We start from the raw sequence: 20,436 nt of genomic DNA on the forward strand, positions 1-20,436 counted from the left end.
CGCAACTTGCGCCCCAATGCACTCCCAGGCAGAGAACATCACCCCCAAAAGTAATTATTAATTTCAGGTGATAGTGCCATCTTATTATGGTTAGAATGGAATAAGTGCTGCCTGTGGCATAAACACCTGTAACCCTGTTAGAGCATTCAAACAACTGGAATGTCAAATAACTAAGACCATCGGCAAAAGAAGATTCTGGTAACTCGCACTCAGCAGGCTTCTGAGAAGAACTAGGTGAAAGCCCCAGCGTAATTTATCTCTAGTCCAAAGAGTGGCGGGGACCGTATCCAAGAGGGATGTGAAAGGATACCTAGAAATCCAGGCAATTGTGACAGATATATCCATTCCAGTAAATTCCTGATCCAAATATAACTTAACAGAATATGTAATTCAGTAATCAATTTAATCTGACACTTTTTTTTCTTTCAGTAATTTGTTTTATCTATAGAACAGTATTGCATATCAACAGATTCACATTCAGATACTTCCCAGGGATATCCAATAGATTTTTTTTTAATCAAATTTGAACTAGTATTCCTAGCTGCCAAATCTGATGCAGAAAGAAAGTTGAAACTAAATAGAATATTACCATGAAAGATGATTCAATTCTGCATTGGATGAGATTTCCTTGTCTGCAGTAATGAGGTTGCAACCTACAACCTTGACATGCGTATTGTGTGCAGGCAGTTAAGAGGTGCGATGGGAGATGCTTTCTTAATAGTTCTATTTCCCAAAAAGTACATTAAAGAGAACAAATATTCAATGGAATCACCAAACTATAAGCACGAGAAAATGCAAAATTTTCTACAGCATTGCATGGAATGTATTAGAGTTGACAAAATGAGGTGGACAATTTTATGAAGTTGATTACTCCCACAACCCCATTAGTAAATTGAGTTACCAAGCTCAGCAAACTTGTTCCCGGTGTGTGCCTCCTGGTAATTAAGGCCTTGTTTATGTCTGCATTTAAACAATATGTCCTGGTCTTTTTACCATCCCACCCATGACAAATTTGTGACGCTTCAAAATTTCTGGTGGGAGAAAATACAGCATGTAGGAACTTATAACACAAGCTTATTGCAGCAAATGGAACCCCAAATCTGACTCTATAACTTCATTAGAAAATAAAGTCACTGAGCTGAACACACTTGTCCCTCAGTGCTTGCTTCCTAATAATATATGCACTATCCTCTACATCTGCACTCATACAATTCATCCTGTGCCTGTATGCATTGACATCAGCAGCAGCCGGAGCAGTTACTTTGTTTATATTTCAGAAAAGAAAAACACAGGTGGCAGGGAATTTATAAAAGAAAAAGAAAAATGTTTAGCTTACCAAGTGAAGTGATCCTCGCAGCAAATGGAACCCCAAATGATTGAAAGTCCAGTTACCTTCCTGCATTCAAAACAAAACTTTGCACATTAGACGGCAAAAGGATATGGCCCAGCCGAGAGAAAGCCCACACTCATAAATCATAATCGAATTGCGTTTATGTTTACAGTACTCAATGTTAGAACAGATAAGGATATAGTATGTAAGATACAGGATAACATGTGAATAACCCTTTCCCATGATATTTGTAGGAGCGCTGGAAGTTGATCAAGCATAGGTTTCAGAAAAGAATTTGATGCAGTAACACTTTTTTGGTTGGACCAGCATGAACCCGTTTTGAAGCTCAGATCAAGGGGAACCAGGTCCAAACCTGAATTTCGGTCCAATAGGGGTAGTTAGGGAGTTTATTTAATTGTTGGGGTTATATTTGTAAACTCACAATTATTATTTTATGCTTGTTAGCAAGGTTTTAAGTATCGGTAGGTATCGATCGATGTGGGTATCGATATGATACTTATTTTCCCAAAAAAAATGTATCGACCGATACAGTCCAATACGGGAATGATACCAGTCTGATATAGGTAAGATACGCCTCCTTTAAACCCGCGAAACATAAACTGAGTGAGATACAAAACTGAGAGCAACCGAAGGCCTTGGAAACTTTTTTTCTCTTCAATATAGTATATCATCTAACATAAAAACAACTCTAATCTTCATCATTTCAACAAATTTTATGGACTTATAGTGTTCAAATCACGGATTGAAACAGATTTGGGTGATAAAGTTGCAGGTCTCTTTTTTTTTTTAATGCATCACTAGACTCGGTAAAAACTCCTCAATCCTTGAATCAAGCTGTATATATTTACGAATTGTATAATAAGGTGGCGTTTTATGCTTTATAATTGTATATTATCTGTATCATAAGCACATCCACGCATTCCTTAACTATTTCCATGCGTATCTTTAACGTATCTTGCGTCTCTCCAATACGATACGTCTCTTAAAATCACCCCTCTAATACGATATCCAATACCAATACTTAAATCCTTGCTTGTTAGTTTTTGTTATTAGAAGACTAGGCGTTTGAGTTCAATTTAGTTTCAGCTTCTGTATCAGGATACAATTAGAGTTTTTTTTCCAGTTATACATGTAACCACCCCACCCCCTCAAAAAAAAAAAAAACCGATTAGTTGGTCGACCGCTTTTCTCCCTTCTGTTATTTTCTCTCTTCTCCATTCTTCAGGTGTGATCCACCCTATCCCCCTATTTTCTCTATTATTAATCTTCTTTCTTGAATCACTGTTGCAACTGTTTTCTAACCCAAGCACCATGCTCTGTTCTAGTGGTAGTTGCAGCCCGAAAATATTGGAATTGATCTTCCTTGTTCCTAATCCTTTCACCCTGAAATTTGGTGCCTTGGTATCTATCCCAGGGAGACTCAGCCTTTGAAGTTTGGTGTCAAAAGCTTGCATGGGTTGTGAGATCCAATTTGAAACTCAGACCTGGTTCCATATCTTCCGCCAGGTTCAGTTTCAATTGTATTGAGCCAGTATCAGCTGCTTTACTTAGATAGGGCTTTCGAATAGGTCTTTCAGAGCCTTCTTTTCGGCTAGTCATGTAAGCTTTGGAAGCAGGACCTTCCCTATTTTTAGATTGGAAAGGTCAGAGATTTTGAGACAAGTATTGGTTTCAGTTCCAGTGGTAAACTAAACCTTATCTCCATTCTCTTGGTTTCGGGTTAATTATTCTTCATCATTTGTTCTGCGTGTCCTTTGGCTGCCTCCAAGGGGACTGGGAATGAAAACCTATCGCCTGAAATTTCAGGTCAATTGGTGATCATATAAGAGAGTTCTGTCAGTCGAAACAGATTCTTGTTTATCACAGAACCTATTTATTGCAAGAAAGGAGGAGAGCAACTTTTGATATTTCCACATAAGGATAGGTTTTTTGTTATTAACCAAAAAGTTCTCCCTTGCTGGAATTGTTTCTGAATTGCCTCCGTTCTGAATTTAAATTCCAGAGAAGTCCTCTCTACTCTTCTATTCTAGATTCTGTTTTCTTATCCAAAGGGGGTGCTGAACTTTCCAGAAAATTACAAAAATGTCATTCCTCCTTAAAACTTGAGTATTATCATCCATAGTGGGCCCATAGTGACCTAAATTAAGGTTTTATAACCCAGGGTTGCATTAGAATTGGTATCTTTGGACAGATCTTTCACTGATAAAACCTATTCTGCTAATGCCTTAAATAAAGCATGAAAGCATATACATGTGCGGGTCTGCAAAAACATGCAATATGTTTCATGAGCCTACCCCTGTAGAAGTCTTTCCACACGTCCAAATGATCTTTTCCTCTAGAAATATGTTTCTCAATCATTCACATTCAAGAGTTTCATTAGTGGGAGATTTGAGCCTTTGAGGTAATAACAAAAACAAATATCTTCACAGACATGTTTACTCGTGTCCATGTAAATGAATAAATAAAGTTAGTTTAGCAAAGCCTTGGGAAACAACAATATTTGGTGTCCCTGGGGCTCAAATGAGCCATTTTCTTTTCTTTCAAGGAAACAGTTATTTGTGATCCTTCAAAAATATGAATTGTCTCTTTCCATAACATGTGATTTTTCCTTTCTTTTCTCCGATGCAGACTGAAGTTTATCATAGAAAATGTAAATGTAAGAAAAAAAGAGGGCAGGGGATCCAAGCATTACCAGTATGTAATGGCATCTACATGCCGAGCAATGGGAGCACAGGAAGGAGCACCCCATGGTTCGTATATGGGGGTCCCATATGTCAGGAAGGAGAAAGAGCGTGAGAGGACCATACACAGGTGGTGTGTACAGCCTTTCCCCCTCTCCCTCCCCCCCAAAAAAATAAATAAGTAAAAGACAAAAACCAAAAAGAAGAAAATTATAAATTGCCATAAACACTTTCTTTTCTTTGGAAGAAACAATTATTTGTGATCTTTCAAAAACATGAATTGCCTCTTTCCATAATCAAGTGAGTTTTTTCCGCTCTTTTCTTCAATGCAGTCTGGGAAGTTTATTAAATAAAAGGTAAATGAAGAAAAAAGAAAAAGACGCAAACAGATAGGAAGAAAAATAATATATTGCAATCTCCGATAAGTTTTCAATTGAGAAGCATTTCGAGCAAAGGAAATTAAAAATACATACCAAAACAATCAAAAAGAGATATAGATTACATACCATGTGGCAGTATACATGTCATAGAATTTGTCAAATGCTTTATCAAAGCAGTAGTGACAAACTAAAAGATCCTTGATGTCAATTACATTGCATGTTGATTTACAGCATTTTACCTGCAAACAGATTGATGTTGTTAAGCATGCAGGGAGCAACGAATTAACACCATATTATCTTAGAAGTAAACCATAATCTAGATATCACAATCAAAAGTCTCCTCTGTAGTTCTGATGGTTATCAGGAAGGCAAAATGATAAGAGATCAGGAACATGGGCCATGTCCTCTTTAGAAAAACAACATCTAGCCAGTACAAGGATCAGCCAGGGAATTAAAAAATGCATATTGATTTATCATCAGCAAGTCATGAACTAAGAGAAAAAAGCAGATTGAAAATGGGAAAACAATAACAAAGCACAATGAGAAGAACAAAACACTCTGATGTCCAACCTTTGTCCGCCAAAATGAAATTTCTATATATAAATATGAGAGTCAGATCAAAGTGATTCAGAACGATCTTAGTAACTCAGAGATCATGATTTAAATTAACCTCAACAAACTTAATGAAATATAGGTCCAAAATAGAAGAACCAGAACTGACTAACAAACCAGGATCACCCAAAACAGAGAAATAAAGTATTCCAAGGAGAAACTAATAACTTGATAGGAAGGTCAGATTGACCTGATTTTCTGGTTAAGTTAATTAGTGTAGATCTCAGTTAGTAAAATAGAAAGTGTAGTAATATCAGATCAGATAAACAAACAATAGAAGAAGAAGAGAAGAAGAAGAAGACAAAAAGTAACCAATGGTTACTCAAAGCAGCAAAGAGCAAAAAGACAGCTTATGTCTATTTTTCACCTAAGGGATGCCTAGTCACTAATCACTATATTCTGCATATTAAAGATGAATAATGTATGCAAGATCACCTTCTCTTTCAGGTTTCTACCCATTAAGAAATCATTAGTAAGCAACCTGTTTACACATTAGAAATCAGAACTCCCAAATGAAAAATACCCTCTAAAACCTAGAACCCCTCCTCCTTCCCTTGGCATTATCTGAAGAACGAAAAAAGGAAGACATGTAGACTGAGTTTAGTGTAAGGAATTAGATCTCAAAGAACATATTGTAATTGTGGAAAACAAAGAGTATGTCTCAAGATCTGGCAAGTGGTAACTCAACTGAATTCAAATCTACTAAGCTTTTATTTCAACTAAATGGGGTCAAGTTCACTTGACTTAGTCAGAGGACATCATCATCAAGTGTGGCCAGTTCATATATAGTGGTAAATTCCTATACAAAAAGGACAATTCAGACCCACCATCATCAAATGTAATAGATTGAAGGTTCTCTTCAAGGTCTTTTAAGATTTCAAGTGTGCTCAATCCTAATATGGGTTATCACCAGCCATCATCTCTTTAGGAAGCACAAATTGCTATCAAGATCAACTACACCTTTTTACTCTACCAACCAATGCCAACCAACGTTAATAATGCATTTGGAAGATTCAAATATTTGTCAATAAGCACCATCATAATATTGTGAAATTGAGAATATAACGAAGACATCATCTTCAAATTCAATGAAGATTTCGTCGGCCTTTGTTAACATCTCTACCACAGATAGCAAAATGAAAATTTCACTTTACCCTTCATCTATGAATAAAATAGCAGTTTTTCTTTCGGGCAAACGAACTCTGATCTTGAAAACATAGGTATCCATAGTCAGGTTCGGCAGCAATCTGAAAATCCAGATTATGGATAGGTCCACCAATCAAATGTGTGATCAGGTCTGAGATAAAGGAAGCATTGCGCTATTAAGGGAAGAAATCAAATCAATGGAAGGGAAGGGAATAGAGATGAGACCGATCTGCTTGGGAGAAGAGAGAAGAAGTCATGTTTGGGATACCAATCCTGTATGCCAAGCTCAACAGCTCCAAAACTTTTTTTTTAAAAAAAAAAAAGCTCATCTGTTTACTCAAATCATCTTTAATTGATGGGGTGTATTACATATATAAAGGCCTTTTAAAATTCCTAAATTGACTCATAAAAGATCTTCTAATCGCACTCACTGATGTAGTGTAGGGCATGCGATTGGGTTCCAAATCTGGTTCATGTTTGGCCCATCTTATGGGTTTAATTAAGCCCATCAAGTGCTAGCCAAATTGGCCATCAAATTTTGCCCAAGATAGGCCATCGTCCAGCTTATTTGTAGGAAAATTATTTTCCAGATTCATTAGCTATTGAGTTGCTGATTTGTAGGGGATTTTAACAGATCTCGTGGGGGTCTAGGACTACAGATATCAACCAGCCTTATTTGTTGAAGACTTCCAGAAGATCCCAAGCCAGCTCGTGTGGAAGTAATTTCCAGATTTTGAGGACTATCCACCAGCATGTTTGGGGAGGATATCGACCAGATTTTTTAGGGATTATTTCTAGATTTGGTTGGATATCGATCACAGTTTGAAGGGGCTAATTCCAGATTCAAGTTGAAGACTAATTGCTGGCATAGAGGCCTCTTTCCAAAGCAAGACGAATAGTCATGTTGAGCGAATTTAGGATAGTTTTGTTCTTGCGTATGGGTTTTGCTAGCTGAGGATAATTTCTATTTTTAAGTGGAATGTAATTAGGAAACGCTTCTCTGCGAAAGCAGGGATATTGTTAAGTGGAATGTAATTAGGAAACAGCTTCTCTGCGAAAGCAGGGATAAAGTTGCGTACATTATGACCCTCAGTAGTGGGAGACTCATGTAATGGGTACGCCTTTTTTAAAGTGGATTGTAATTAGGACTCTTTCCCTTGTAACCAATTAGAGATTGGATTTACTTTTTAATTTGGATTGTTTCTAGAAGAACCTAGGTAGTAACTGATTGAAATTATAAATAAAGAACAAAGGCTGATCTACGGCCAAATCGATTTAGAGAAAATTCCGAGTTTGGTTCAGTTTGCAACCATTGATGGCTGTGAGATGCAAAGAGATGAGAAACCTATGAAGGGGGTGAGAGGCCCCGGGATAGAGTGAGAGGCACAATCCGAATCTATCTTTTATTTTCTTTTCATTTTTTAATCGATTTCTGAGTGGGAGAGTGACTGGAGTTGCTGATCGGATACATTCAACAGAGCATGCGGATTTGCTTTCTTGACGAATTTCTATCGCTGAACCTGCAAGCCTATCGACTTCCCTGTGTTTCATTAGTTGTGGACCTGAGAATATCAATGTATCGATCATCCTGTAGAGTTGGTTCTTAGTTGAACTGGCATCTACATTACTCACACACTTAATAAAGTAAATAAACTCAAAATATAATTCTATTTGGCTATTAAAAATTTTAATCTAATTCAAACACTTAGCTACTAATCCCGTGTACTAACTTTATCCCCACTTTACGGGCTTATAAATTAAGCCCATTACAATGAAACCCAAGAAATAAAAGACCCAACCTATAACATAACTATCCAAAAGTCATTCTCAGCCCATTGGACTGCCACAAGAATGTCTAACACAACTGCATCATCCAATTTCCTGCAATGGCAAGTATCAATGTGGAAGATGAGCTCCACTTCACCCCCACTCCAAGTGGCAGGTTTCTAACCAATGGCCCTCCTCAAGATGGGAAACATGTGTGTGCGCATGTGTTTATGTATTTGTGTAAAGTTTCACAGAATTGTTCAACAGCATGGGCACAGTACATTTACAGAACAGATAAAGTAAATTCAATTCTCACCAAACGGTTAAGCTTGTAAGAGTAATATCGTTGATGAGAAGGCTGTGCCGCAATATGCCCATTCAGATGACCTGCACTGGAAAGTATAATATATTCAACTCATAGTCCCATCAAAGTTCCAGAATTTAATAAATTAGATGATAGATAATAACATTAAATTATAGAAAGTCTGTGAAATAGATTTTCTTGCTGTTCATTCCAATCCCTTCCAAAATGCACTCCAATATACTTTCAGAAATCCTTTACTCTTTAGCAGTGCACTCAGGAAAAGAGAATTTTGTCGATTAATTACACTCTGAAACTTTTGCTGCCTTAACTAGCATAATCAGAAAACAGGCATCTTACGGATTCTCCTCTGCCCTCCAAAAAATCTAATCAGCAAACAATCTCCCAATGTTTCTAAGAAATTACATGGCAAATCTCAATCTTGACATCTAAGGTCGTATTATGTGATTTCCCTTGAATCTCCCTATGTCTTAATGAGCATGTGCAGTAAGTAACAGACACAGATAGATGCATGTACGATAATGAATAAACAGCTAGTTACATAACATCTGAATCAAAGCACAAGAACTCAATGCACCCATGTGCCCTTTCTAAATATGATTTGCCTTTCTAGTTTGACAATCCCCCTCCCACCCTTATCCAATCATCTCTCGTGAAAAATACAAACCACTTGAAGCAGTTCAAAATTATTTGTATTTCATTTTATTGGCATCCAAAATTCACCTAAATACTGGAAACTTTTTGAAAGACCTAACAAAAATTCACCAAAAGTCTCAATAGCACGAAATTTCAAAATCTACCAAAATTCTTGAATTCATCCAAATTTTAAATCTCAACTAGAAAAACTAAAACTGAATTTCTAACGAGTGCTCCACACACAGACAAAATGTAGAACATTACAACTACAGAATAAAACAGAAAACGTTCAAGACAAATGCAGAAAAAAGGAAATACTGTCAAAAAGAAAAAGATGCTTCCTAAATTTTGCTAGTGCTTATACCTGTCACAAAGGACTGTACTACAATCAAGGCACATTGCCAGACTTGATGTGCAACGGCAGACATTGCATTTTACATTCGACAATTTCCTACCTATTTGTTGGCATCTGCATATAAAGAGAGAAACAATGCCACATAACACCTTTATATACAGAAAAAAACCATGTAAGATAATTCTAATCAAGGATCAGAGAAAAATAATTATAATTACATTGGTCATTATTTCAAGAGTCCTGTTTAAGAATACATAGCAAATTTTGGAGCTGAGGACGGGGAGAAGCAATGAAGAGGAATTTCCATTTCAACCAGGGAGGATTGGAAAAAGTAAGCCTCACTTGATTAGTGTGCATGTAGAAAGGGTAGCAACACCCCCTAGCAAAAATAAACAAGATCAGGTAATTCATTCATCCAATGAATTGCATTCTATTGCATTTTTTGAAAAATGTGGCACACTGTCCAAAAAGAATTTTTTGGATCAGACTGATGCATTTCTTATTGGATCATTATTTTATGCAGATATCCTTCATGTGTCCAAACTTCCGTAAACATTTGCTGAAGTACAAGCAGGATGGATGGTTTCTTCCCATCTTGATTCCCATTTTGTTCATTATTGATAACCTACCCATTGAACTAAATCCTGTAACCTTTGAAACCCAAGAGGAATTCCAATGCAGTCCAAGGAAGAAGGATCGGTGGTACTGCTCACAAGGAGTTGTGTAGGCCCCTCAATGGACAATTTTGGTGGAGGATCCAGTTGGAAAATCTTTGTTTGCTACTGGAATATTCTGTGGAGTCTAAAATAGCAAGTTTCTATTTTTGTTTAGTAGTTGTTTATTTCAAAGTTAGTAGTTCTTCTGTTAGTAAGCAAGTATGCTACTTAGAAGTTATTATTTTGGGACTTCATATTTTGTGGAGAGTTCATAAACTCTATAGTTTCTTAGTTGTTTAGGACTATCTATTTTAGGGAGCTACTACACATTCATTGTTGCTTTGTAGTAAAGGATCTCTCACTCTATTAGAGAGTTTCCGATTTGGTTCTAATGTCACAGCTTATAAATAAAGGACACGCTAGCCCACAAATTTGATGATTGAGAGAACCTATGCTCTATGTGAGCATGTGCACTGTGTTGAATCAGTCACAGCCCTTACGGTGAAGCAAGTGGCAACCAAGGCGGTGAAGCCTTTGAGGGAGAGTGGTGAAGCCCAACTCAGGCCATAAGTGGTGAAACCTAGTGGTCATATCTTTCTTCTTTTCTTCCTATTCTCTTTTGTGTTTTCTCGGTCATTCACTGTTCCAGCAGCTAGAGTTCTTACCATGGGCATCTTCTAGATGATTTCTAATCTTCTTCTTTGTGTTTACTTACTTCCTAACACTGTTATTAAGTTTTCATATATTCTGTTAATTTTTTTTCAGCACTGTTTTACGTTTGTGACTTACTGCTGGACAGCAACATAATAGTCTAGACTCCAGTCAACAGATTCTGAAAATCTGACCATTAACTTAGACTAAAAATTTAACTATATTACTCTCCTCCCATCTTACTTCATTAGGCCAAAACAGAATACTCATTGGATGGTTGGATTATCAGTTATATCAGTTTTCTTGACTTGCTATTTTGCTGATTTCTGTACTTTCTAATTTCTCTCCTTGCAAGTTTCTGTCCCTCTGACCGTTAACACTCTTTGATATTTCTACCACATAACCACCCCATGGGTCCTCTAGAATATATTAGTTTCATCTTCATCGAGTTCCTAGTTTGCAAGTTCTGTTCACTTTAAAAGTTTCTGCTGTGTTAGGTTCACTGCAATTCTGGTTTCTTGTAGATTTCTACTGTTGATTTTTTTTCCAGCCTAGCTTACCTCATCAAATCCTTTGTCATCTACATGCATACATCTATCAGTGAATGGGAGCATATCCCATTATGTTCTGAAGCCATGGCCTGGTAATGACCCGAATAGTGATTCCTGCAAATAGATTTCCAACTGCTGAAGTAGTAGGCAGGTAAAAGCCCAAGCCACATCCCTAATGGCATTTAACAACTTACCAAGGAGCCAATGTAAGAAAAGCAACACGAAAAACGAAAGTAGTGGATATTCATCAATTGGACAAGACATGATAAATTGATAAGAATGCATAATTTGTGAAGAAAATCTTTTCGTAGAACGATTCAGGTATATATTTTTCTCTTGAGATATAGAACTAGATAATTTTTGCAGAGACAAACAATATAGGACATCCAATTACTTCAATTTGAATCATCCGGAGGATACCTTACATATATATCAAAAGATGTACAATCAAACCTATTTCTCGATTCAATAGAAGCCCGGATCCATCTTTCTAGATGTCATCATATACATCCAGAAAGCTTTATGCTTTGGAAGAATTTGATTGATCAAAAAGAGAACTTTCGTTGAAAAATGCACATGTATAAAGATTCTATATACCTTCGGTAAAGAGCAAGAAGATCTTTGGGTATGAAAGTTGAATTGTGGCCCCCATCCAATGCCTGTATCAAATGAGAAAAACTAACAATTAGTACTAAGATACAATGAAGAAAAACAATGGTGCCAAAAGGTAAGAGCTATCTAAATAATGTGAAACATCAAGTGATAACCTGACTGCATGTTTGAGTTGAAGAAAGCAAATGAGGAGAACATGTTTTCACCAAACAATCTTCTGGAAGGTGGCCAGGCTTCTGACATTTCCAACTAATGGCAAGTAAAAAACCAAAATTAAAAAATGTTGAGTGTTGACTCATACATAAGCATATGCAAATTATGCCTCTATCTTTTGACATACATGTATCTATGCCTACATGTTTATACTTTGTATCTAAGCCCACTGAGCAACTCTACTCATAAAGGCCACATGATTGAACGTCAAAAACCATGTGCTTCTGTTGTTTCAATCATAGTTATCCAGGCAGGAAAGCGACCATGGCATTTTAGAGGGGAAAAATTCAAGGCGACACCGCCATGGCGCCCAAGTCGTCCAAGGAGCATGGACACCATGGCATTGCCATGACGACGCCTTGATAACTATGGTTTCGATAAAATCGATTATCAAAATTCCCTCAGAGTGTGAGGGTAAGTTAAACACAAGTATCAGAAGTATCAGTATCTTACCAGTCACCACACATTATGCATTTGGGAATGCGAAGTACGGTAGGGAAAATGATCTACAAACATGATTTTGAGAAGAATAAAAAAAAAATAAAAAGGTTTGAGAATGTTATATAATACCATTCGTATGTACATAAACTGGATCTCTTTTTGGTCCATCGATGCTGTTCGTAATCCCAAGCATCCTCAAACTCAGGCATCTGGAATGCACCTTTTGGTCCAGATGAGCAGACAAGAGAGCACTGGTTGTTATTGACTTCCTGTAAAATAATGCAAAAGTAGCTTAAACATTAGGTGCAAGGGTTAAGAGGTTCAGCAAATTTCACGTGATAGTTACAAAAACATTGAGTTGAAGTTATAATTAGAAAAGCACCTGAGGGAGGTCAAGATTTTGAGGTTTCAGTAGTTCAGTTTTGCAATCAATACTACAGATATCATCACCAGTCTGTATCAGAGAAAGAAGAACCATTTGCAGTGAAGCAAGATTTCAACATAAAGGGGAAAAGAAAAAAACAAAGGAAACACAAAAGTCCACACATCATACCTCATCACAAATATACTCTCCATATTTGCCACATATAACACAAACAGGTTCACCTGGAACTGGAAACCGTTGCTCGTTTCTCCCCTTAACTCGATCATTTATATTATCTGAAAGAGTACCCATGTTAAAAAAGGTGCAATAATTCAGAAGTGACATGAACCAACATTTAATGACACCATCCCAGCCTACAAACAAAAACAATGAAATTACATATTTAAATACAGAAAGTAGTAGAAATATCAAAATAAATCTTTCTTTTTCTTAACATTTTGATATTTCACATTTCATTATGCATGACCCAGTTTGCCAATGCATTGTTTCCTAGTTCATTGCTGGCTCAATCTAGATGGTACCGAACTACCGATTTTCCAATTCTTTCCTTCTTCTATTTTGTAGATTTGGGTTTTCAGAGAACTAGTTAAGGACTCAAGGGTACTAAGGGGCAAGGGCTACTTTCACACCCATCATTTTTGAACAATTCAGATAGGTTAAAACTTCAATTATCAGAAAAACATCCCCAGTCCAAACATTTAAAAAGAGTATTCAGCACTCGAAGTTTGTATGGTATGGTTTGGAAACTAAATCTTCTATCTGGTCCTGTTAATGGAATCTCAAGAGATAATGACTGAAACTTCTGCCGAACTTTAATTCCATGACCTATAACATTGGCAGCCACCATTAAAATCAGTGGCCCATAATAACCTATCTTTTTAAAAGTAATCATCCAGTATTAATCAGAAGACCTCCAAAAACATGATTTTATTACAAATAATTCTGTAGTTATACTGAACATATAGATCCTCACCAGTTTCTAGCTACCTACTATGATCCAGGAATTTCAGTGTATATTCCATATAATTTAGATGTTTTATCTCCATTATAGACAAAATCATGACATTATGGATAGATTGCATCCATGGCTTACATGTGCTAATGAGAAGGCGCATTTCAAGGGCCTTCTTTGCACATTGAGAATGATGCCACCTAATTTCACCATCTTCTTCATGCATGAAGTAAGACAGGTCCAGGCCCTCAGGGAAGGGAACTCAAATGGAGCCTTGCCTCACATCATTGAAACCGGTAGACCACAGCATGCTTTAGGTTATGGAAAGAATGGATTGCTAGTACTGACTGGGTTCATCCAGAGATGCTCAAAATCTCTTTTCTTGAGGTCACATGAATGTTTGAATTTTGGACTTGATGTTTTTCTCTGGTTATGGTTTAAATCTAGTCCACTAGTCCACCCCCCATCCCACCCCCACCCCACACACACACCCGGTCCCAAATTCTAGAGTAGTTTACATGTTCAGTTCATGTCCAAAATGGGTTCTGAATTTCTTTACTTTTTCAGACCTGATCTGATTATTTAAGGAGTCAATGTGTTACCATTTTACTTGATTTTGGTTCCATTAGAGATATTTTCCAGTACCCATCTAACAAGTGTAAGATCCCACACATCCAATGAGATTCCAGACTTTCCAGGTATCAGCAGTACATGACAAGATTCATTTACTTTCAGAGTTCATGTCAAAGGAATATGGATGAGTATGGTTGCCTGGAGCTCAATATAACCTCATGGTAAACAATTTTCAATCATGACAAGTGAAGTATATTGCTTGGCTTTCGGGGTTAGTGACGGTCCCACATGAAAACCTTTGATGCTTTCAAGAACATTAGGTCTCTTAAGAGTTATTCCTCAAGTGCTGCTGGCACGCATTTTAAATCAAAACAAATGGAGACTTAATGACATTCAGAAGATAACCCATATCCATGGTTCAAGGAATTGGGAGCGGATTGGTCGAATCAGCCAATTTGAATTGTAATAGGACAAGACCGATCCCAATTCTGTGCGATTTGAAATGGCCGATTCTTTGGCTTTTTCTACGGATCAGGCAATTCTGATCGATTCCCAGCCGATTCCAGCTTCATTGGAATCGGCTGAGGCCGATACCATAGCTGATTCTGCTTACTTAAAACCGTGCCTGAATCCATAACTAAACTAGAACTTCATTGCTAAAATTACTGGCTTTCAAAACCTTCACCATATCCATTACTCAATTAGCAGTCAGTTATCCACCATTGACACCTATATATCCATCATACCATTGACAATTTCTTGTTACAATAACTACATTTGGTTGGCACCAAAAGCACTCACAAGTCACCATTCCCTATTAATAAACACCAGAGTTCCCATCTCACATCATAATTACTATTCCTAAATCACCTAAAACCTGCCCCAAGTTCTCAAATTGAGAAAATTAAACAACAATCTAATAAATCCTAAAACCCTAAATCTTGAAATTATTGCAATGGAGCCATACTCTAATAGCTTCTGCACCAGTTGGTATCAGCCTATCAGAACCTCTGTTCTTCAGCATCACTTCTCTTTCAAGTAAAAGTATCATTACCCACAAAAAAAAAACAGTGTTCAACCAAAGTTGGTAACATATTAAAGAGACAATACTTAGACCATGATATGCAAAGAAAGAAAGCATGAATAAATTTCAGACTTGCAAAGGTAGCAAAAAGCAAAGAAATCCAGATCCACTTGAAAGAAGAATAAACCAAGAGACAAAAGTGGATCCAGGAAACATACCCGAACTTAATGTGCCCTGTTTCTCTTCATGTTCTACCGAGGAAGCACTTTCATCACCTGAATTTTCAAGGAAGAAAAATCTATCGGTATGCTGCTCAAAGTGGACATTTCAAGAAAAAACACAGAGCCAATGTGAAAATTGAAAGAGTCTGCATTATTATAAACTTTTACCACAAAAGACATAACAGGACATCACCCTGACTGGAGACTGTCAAAGCATCTAGGCAGGCTGAGAAGCTAATTCTCAGATAGTAACATAATGTGATTTGTCACAATGGTTCACAAACAAATATATACTATCAGAACTAAGTTTAGGATACTGTTTTCCTTCATAAAATGAGAATAGAAAAGCAAGCTTGGATGTTAAGAAATATCAAACCAAGTTGCCCCTTGTCAGTGAGACATGTCAGTCTGTTACACTCTAGTCGGACTTGCAAGATATGCTTAATCAACCAAGCAATGCAAATTAAGTCGAAGCATGTTCAAGAGATGTACCTTTGACATTAAAACAGTTTTCAGTTTTGTGAGAGAAGATGGATTAACAAACACAAGGGAGTCACATCCATACTCAGTTTTCACTGACTTTACCAATCAAGCAAGTTGAGATCTTCATGATATCATATCTGTTTCCTGGGTTTTTAAATTTCATCACTCATTACAACTCCCTGTAAGACTTCTAACCATGCAATCTGGTCATATCAACCACAACTTACTTAAAATCTTGATCATTTCAAAGCTTTAGTTTGATCTAAACAAAATTACAAGCATTGTGTTTCCAAATGTGAATTTATTGTAGCTGAAATGACAGTAGCAAGTAGCATGAAGGGTAAGAGATAATTTGAGCAGGAGCCAGTAACTAGATACACTCAATAAGAATTCGGGTGAAGAAATTAACAAATGCATGGATTTTGAATTACCCACTTTCGTACTGCACCAAAGGTACAAAACTGGAACTCGAACTTCCCTGCCAAAAGATGAAAAACTAGAAGTCGTGAAATTAAAGATTACAGAAACCAAAAAGAAATTGACGCATGAAAAACGAAACATAGCAAAAATAAAGGATGTTTATGGTGACCACAAAAACATCTGCAGTCAATTCCTGGTAACCTTGGGACGACCTTGCTTCTTTCCTACATGTGGCAAAAAAAAAAAAAAATTTGTTAAAATTTACATATTTTGAAAGTAAACTATTAGCTGAAAAAAGGGAAAGAAGCAACCTTTTCTCACTTCTAATTTTTGGTGGGAGGATGCGAAATAGGAGATTAAATTTGAAGCGTAAAAATGAAACAGAAAAAGAATAACTTGCCTTCTTTGCTCTATATAAGCCTGGTGAGAAATAGTTCCTTCGTTCTCTTCTTCTTTTTTTTCCTCATTGCGATTCGGCTTTCGTGTTCGATCCGGACCTCGTTTACGACTCAACTTTTTCTCATCCTGGGGGATCTGTTCCTCGACCGGAGGAGCGTTCCCGGTGGCGGCGTTGTATGCTGAAAAAGAATTGAATCACAGATTTCAAGCGAAATCAAAAGGAGAGAATAAAAATAAGAAATCGAAGGAGACGATAACGTTGAATGATTGAGTAATTAATTGACAGATTAATAATACCTCTGAGATTTTGAAGAACGGAGGAGAGTTTGAAATCTTTGTTGTAAGTATAGGAAGGATTCTTATAGAAATTCGTTCTCGTAGTCATTCTCTCCACCAGGCCCCTCTAGTCTTCCTCTCTTTAACGACCGGTGGCGGGAAACAGTCGATTCAGTTAGAGCTCCAACACCACTTTGAGGTTAAAATGCTTTACGATTTCAATTTTCAACTTTCAAGACGGTTTAAAATCCCGTGTTTCGAAAATTTTGACCAAATAAAAAATAGGGAACTAGGTCGGGAGTGTGGCCTACGTCAGCATTCCCATATGTCTTTCTCTCTTTTCCTCAAAACAAGGGGGAAAATGTATCTTTTTATATGGAGAGGAGAGAGATAGACTCATAGGAGTGCTGGCATAGGCCACACTCCCAGACAGAGAATTTTCAATATTACATGTCTCTTGAACACCCCCTCAAAAAATTATCCTCTCAAGTTCCTTGCCCGATAAAGATCCCCCCACCCCCACCACCTAAGTCGCAAGAGGTGATGTACATCTACCGCGCAATTTAATGATGTAAATCGATAGGGTTTCGGTTCCGTACATTGCACATATTCTCATACCGGTATTACACTAAATATCGATTCAGTACAAGTATCTCATATCAATACCGTAATACAATATAGTGTATTTTCAATATTATGGCCTGTATCGATACATAACAAATACTGACTGTATATCCCTTTTTTATACCGTACTAAATTTAACGGTACAATATGTCAATATGGATACTTCGGTATGGAAACGGTTTCGGTACCGCTTAAATATATTTATTTAAATATTTTTTAGAATAAAATAAAAGATAATTAAATTAAATTGTCAAATTCTCCCATTTATATTCGAAAAAATTAAAATTCAAAATTTTGATTAAGAAACTTGGAAAATGTAAGGTTTAAAAATTTAAATCGATAATTTCCTACTCACATCTCTCCTACTTAACAATCTTTGATGCTCTCCTCCTCGACAATTTCTAACACTTTCTCTTCCTTCACTATGTGAGCCTCATGCATATAAATAATGAGATGCCCATTGGCTTGATTTGGTAGATGCTAATACATGTTAGTAGAGTGCAGAAAATTCAAAATTCCAACTAACAAGTATGGAAAAAGTGTTCACTCATGCTTTGACAAGAATCTTTCCAATTACTTCCACGGGTTGAGAATGAGTTTCTAGCTCAGTGGTGGCAGCTAGCCAGTGAAGATCTAGTGTAAGTCGAAGGAGAGGTCGAGTGTACTGACATGCTCCATTTTGCTGCTATACATACTTAGATGCTTGACACGTGTACTGACATAATCCAACGATCATAAAACAGTTAAGTAAAAATTTGTTTTTTGTTGTTTTCACTTTTGCTTTTTAATTTTTAGTTCTTTTATTTTTTATTTTCACTTTTTTATTTTTACCTTTCTCTCTCTTGTCTCTCTGCCCTTTCACGAGACCTTTCCCTCTCATTCTTTGGTCTCCAGCCACTCTAAAGAATCTTCGCCGGTGATGGAGCACCTGTAATGTGAAGAGCTAAAGTCTTCGCCGTGAGCGCGGCAGTTTGAAGAATCTCTGGTCCGAAGTCTTCCGTCTTCAAGGCAGCTTTCTTCTGTCTCTTGAGAACGGCAGATTTGGTTTGCGATTGAGATCAGATCTGCTCCAACAGTGGATTTTGGTTTGATCAGATCTGCTCCAACAGATCGGGACTGCAGGAGATGCCGCAGATGAAGTGGGTACGGCAAGGGAGAGAGCAAGGATCGAAGGAGAAGTTCCAGGAACCGAGGCATAACTAGGGAGAGATGGAATTTGGTTTGATTGAGGCCTTGAATGCTTTTAGCGCGTAGATATCCAAAAAGACTGTTTGATTCCATTAAATAAACACCATGAGTCATTCCATCTATTTTGTAGGCTCTCTTGAAAGATTTCATCACCATCTACCATTCCATAAGACCATCAAGATCACAAAACACTCCAAAAACAACAAACGTAATCACAATAAACCCTCTTAGCCCCAAGAGAGAGAGAGAGAGAGAGAGAGAGAGATAAGGTGTTCTTGAGTATTGGATCGAGACATGAAATAGAGAGAAAGAAGACAGATGTTAAGGAGATGGAGAGAGAGAGAGGGTCAGATGGAGATTGATGATAGGAAGGGCTGTTAAATTTTGTCTTCATTCTTCACTCTCCCACTATTCGATCCCTTTCTGTTTTGAGTTTTTCTTTGTTGATCTTGGTTTTTTCTTTATCTAAAAACCCACCCTAAAAGAGCGGCAAAGCCTCACCATAAAAAGGAAGAATTGCAGAGCAGAGCATTACAAGTTCTTGCCCTTTTATTCTCTCAACTTGATCAAAGCAGAAAAGCTAGGTTTGTGTTTCAAAGATGCTCCATCATCAGCGGAGATTCTTCAGAGTGGTCGGAGACCAAAGAGAAACGAAGGAAGGCTTCGTGAAAGGGGAGAGAGAATGAGAGGGAAATGTGAAAATAAAAAAATAAAAAAGCAAAAATGAAAACAAGAAAAATCAAAAGTAAAAACAAGAAAAAGCAAATTTTTACTTAGCTGTTTTATGGCCGTTGGATTATGTCAATATACGTGTCAAGCATCTAAATATGTACAGCAGCAAAATGGAGCATGTCAATACAGCAGCAAATAAAAATCCCCCTCTTGGGCTTCTTCTTGGCCCCTCAATCGATCCCCTGTCGGACCCCTCAATGGGTCCCTTGTTTGACCCCATAAGAATAAGTGGGCATCTTGGGCTTCTTCTTGGCCCCTCATTCTTGCACAAAAAAGACCCCAACGAATAAAAAATTAAAACCACATTTGATGAGTCACTTGTCAAATTTGGTACCTTAATTCAACCATATTAGTTTGGCTGATATGAATTGGTTCATTCCTACATTAAATTTAGGGGATGTTCTCTACCTGGGAGAGCACGGGATGCAGGCTGCGTCCAGACACATGGGGCAGGATAGGTCAGCCATTTTGGTCATTCAGGGAGCGGGCCAGTCATTTCACCCAACCCGCATGTGTGGGCACATCCTGCACCCCCAGTGCAGAGAACATTCTCCCTTAAATTTATCATTCATACCACGAGTATTTTTCTGAAATTCGCAACAATTGTCACACCAACCGTCTTATTGGAACGCCGCACCTGGGATTCCTAAAATAGCAATAAATTAAGGAGAAAAAAAGATACAAAAAATAATATTTATCCTGCATGTGATTACACTAAAAGGTCCCAATTATGATTCTAACGAAATTAAATTTTTAACTTACAAATCTTCTTGAGTTTCTACCAA

General features: G+C 37.2%; 1 protein-coding gene across 2 annotated transcripts; it reads right to left on the reverse strand.

Moving 5' to 3' along the window:
• Positions 1-779: 779 nt before the first annotated feature.
• On the reverse strand, positions 780-17,323 carry LOC122666275. 2 transcript variants are annotated; one of them, XM_043862450.1, is made up of 15 exons: positions 17,129-17,323; positions 16,833-17,010; positions 16,605-16,656; positions 16,448-16,490; positions 15,527-15,583; positions 12,928-13,034; positions 12,757-12,828; positions 12,504-12,643; positions 11,876-11,969; positions 11,706-11,767; positions 9,260-9,364; positions 8,254-8,329; positions 4,539-4,651; positions 1,337-1,396; positions 780-1,223 (listed from the first exon to the last, which is right to left on the reverse strand). In XM_043862450.1, the coding sequence occupies exons 1-15, from the start codon at positions 17,214-17,216 to the stop codon at positions 1,118-1,120; spliced, it is 1,353 nt and encodes a 450-aa protein (XP_043718385.1). In that variant the 5' UTR covers positions 17,217-17,323; the 3' UTR covers positions 780-1,117. The 2 variants fall into 2 exon arrangements, with proteins under 2 accessions (XP_043718385.1, XP_043718384.1); XM_043862449.1 differs by having other exon boundaries at positions 16,602-16,656.
• Between the last annotated feature and the right edge of the window lie 3,113 nt (positions 17,324-20,436).

The sequence above is a fragment of the Telopea speciosissima genome, chromosome 6 (assembly GCF_018873765.1).
Source record: "Telopea speciosissima isolate NSW1024214 ecotype Mountain lineage chromosome 6, Tspe_v1, whole genome shotgun sequence".
Lineage (NCBI taxonomy): Eukaryota > Viridiplantae > Streptophyta > Magnoliopsida > Proteales > Proteaceae > Telopea > Telopea speciosissima.

Coding starts and splice junctions, on each gene's coding strand:
- LOC122666275 (XM_043862449.1), bottom strand. CDS start 17,216: ATGACTACGAGAACGAATTTCTATAAGAATCCTTCCTATACTTACAAC. Junction 13,035..15,526: donor ACAGGGCACATTAAGTTCGG/GTATGTTTCCTG, acceptor GTACTCTTTCAG/ATAATATAAATGATCGAGTT. Junction 11,768..11,875: donor CAACTCAAACATGCAGTCAG/GTTATCACTTGA, acceptor CATTTGATACAG/GCATTGGATGGGGGCCACAA.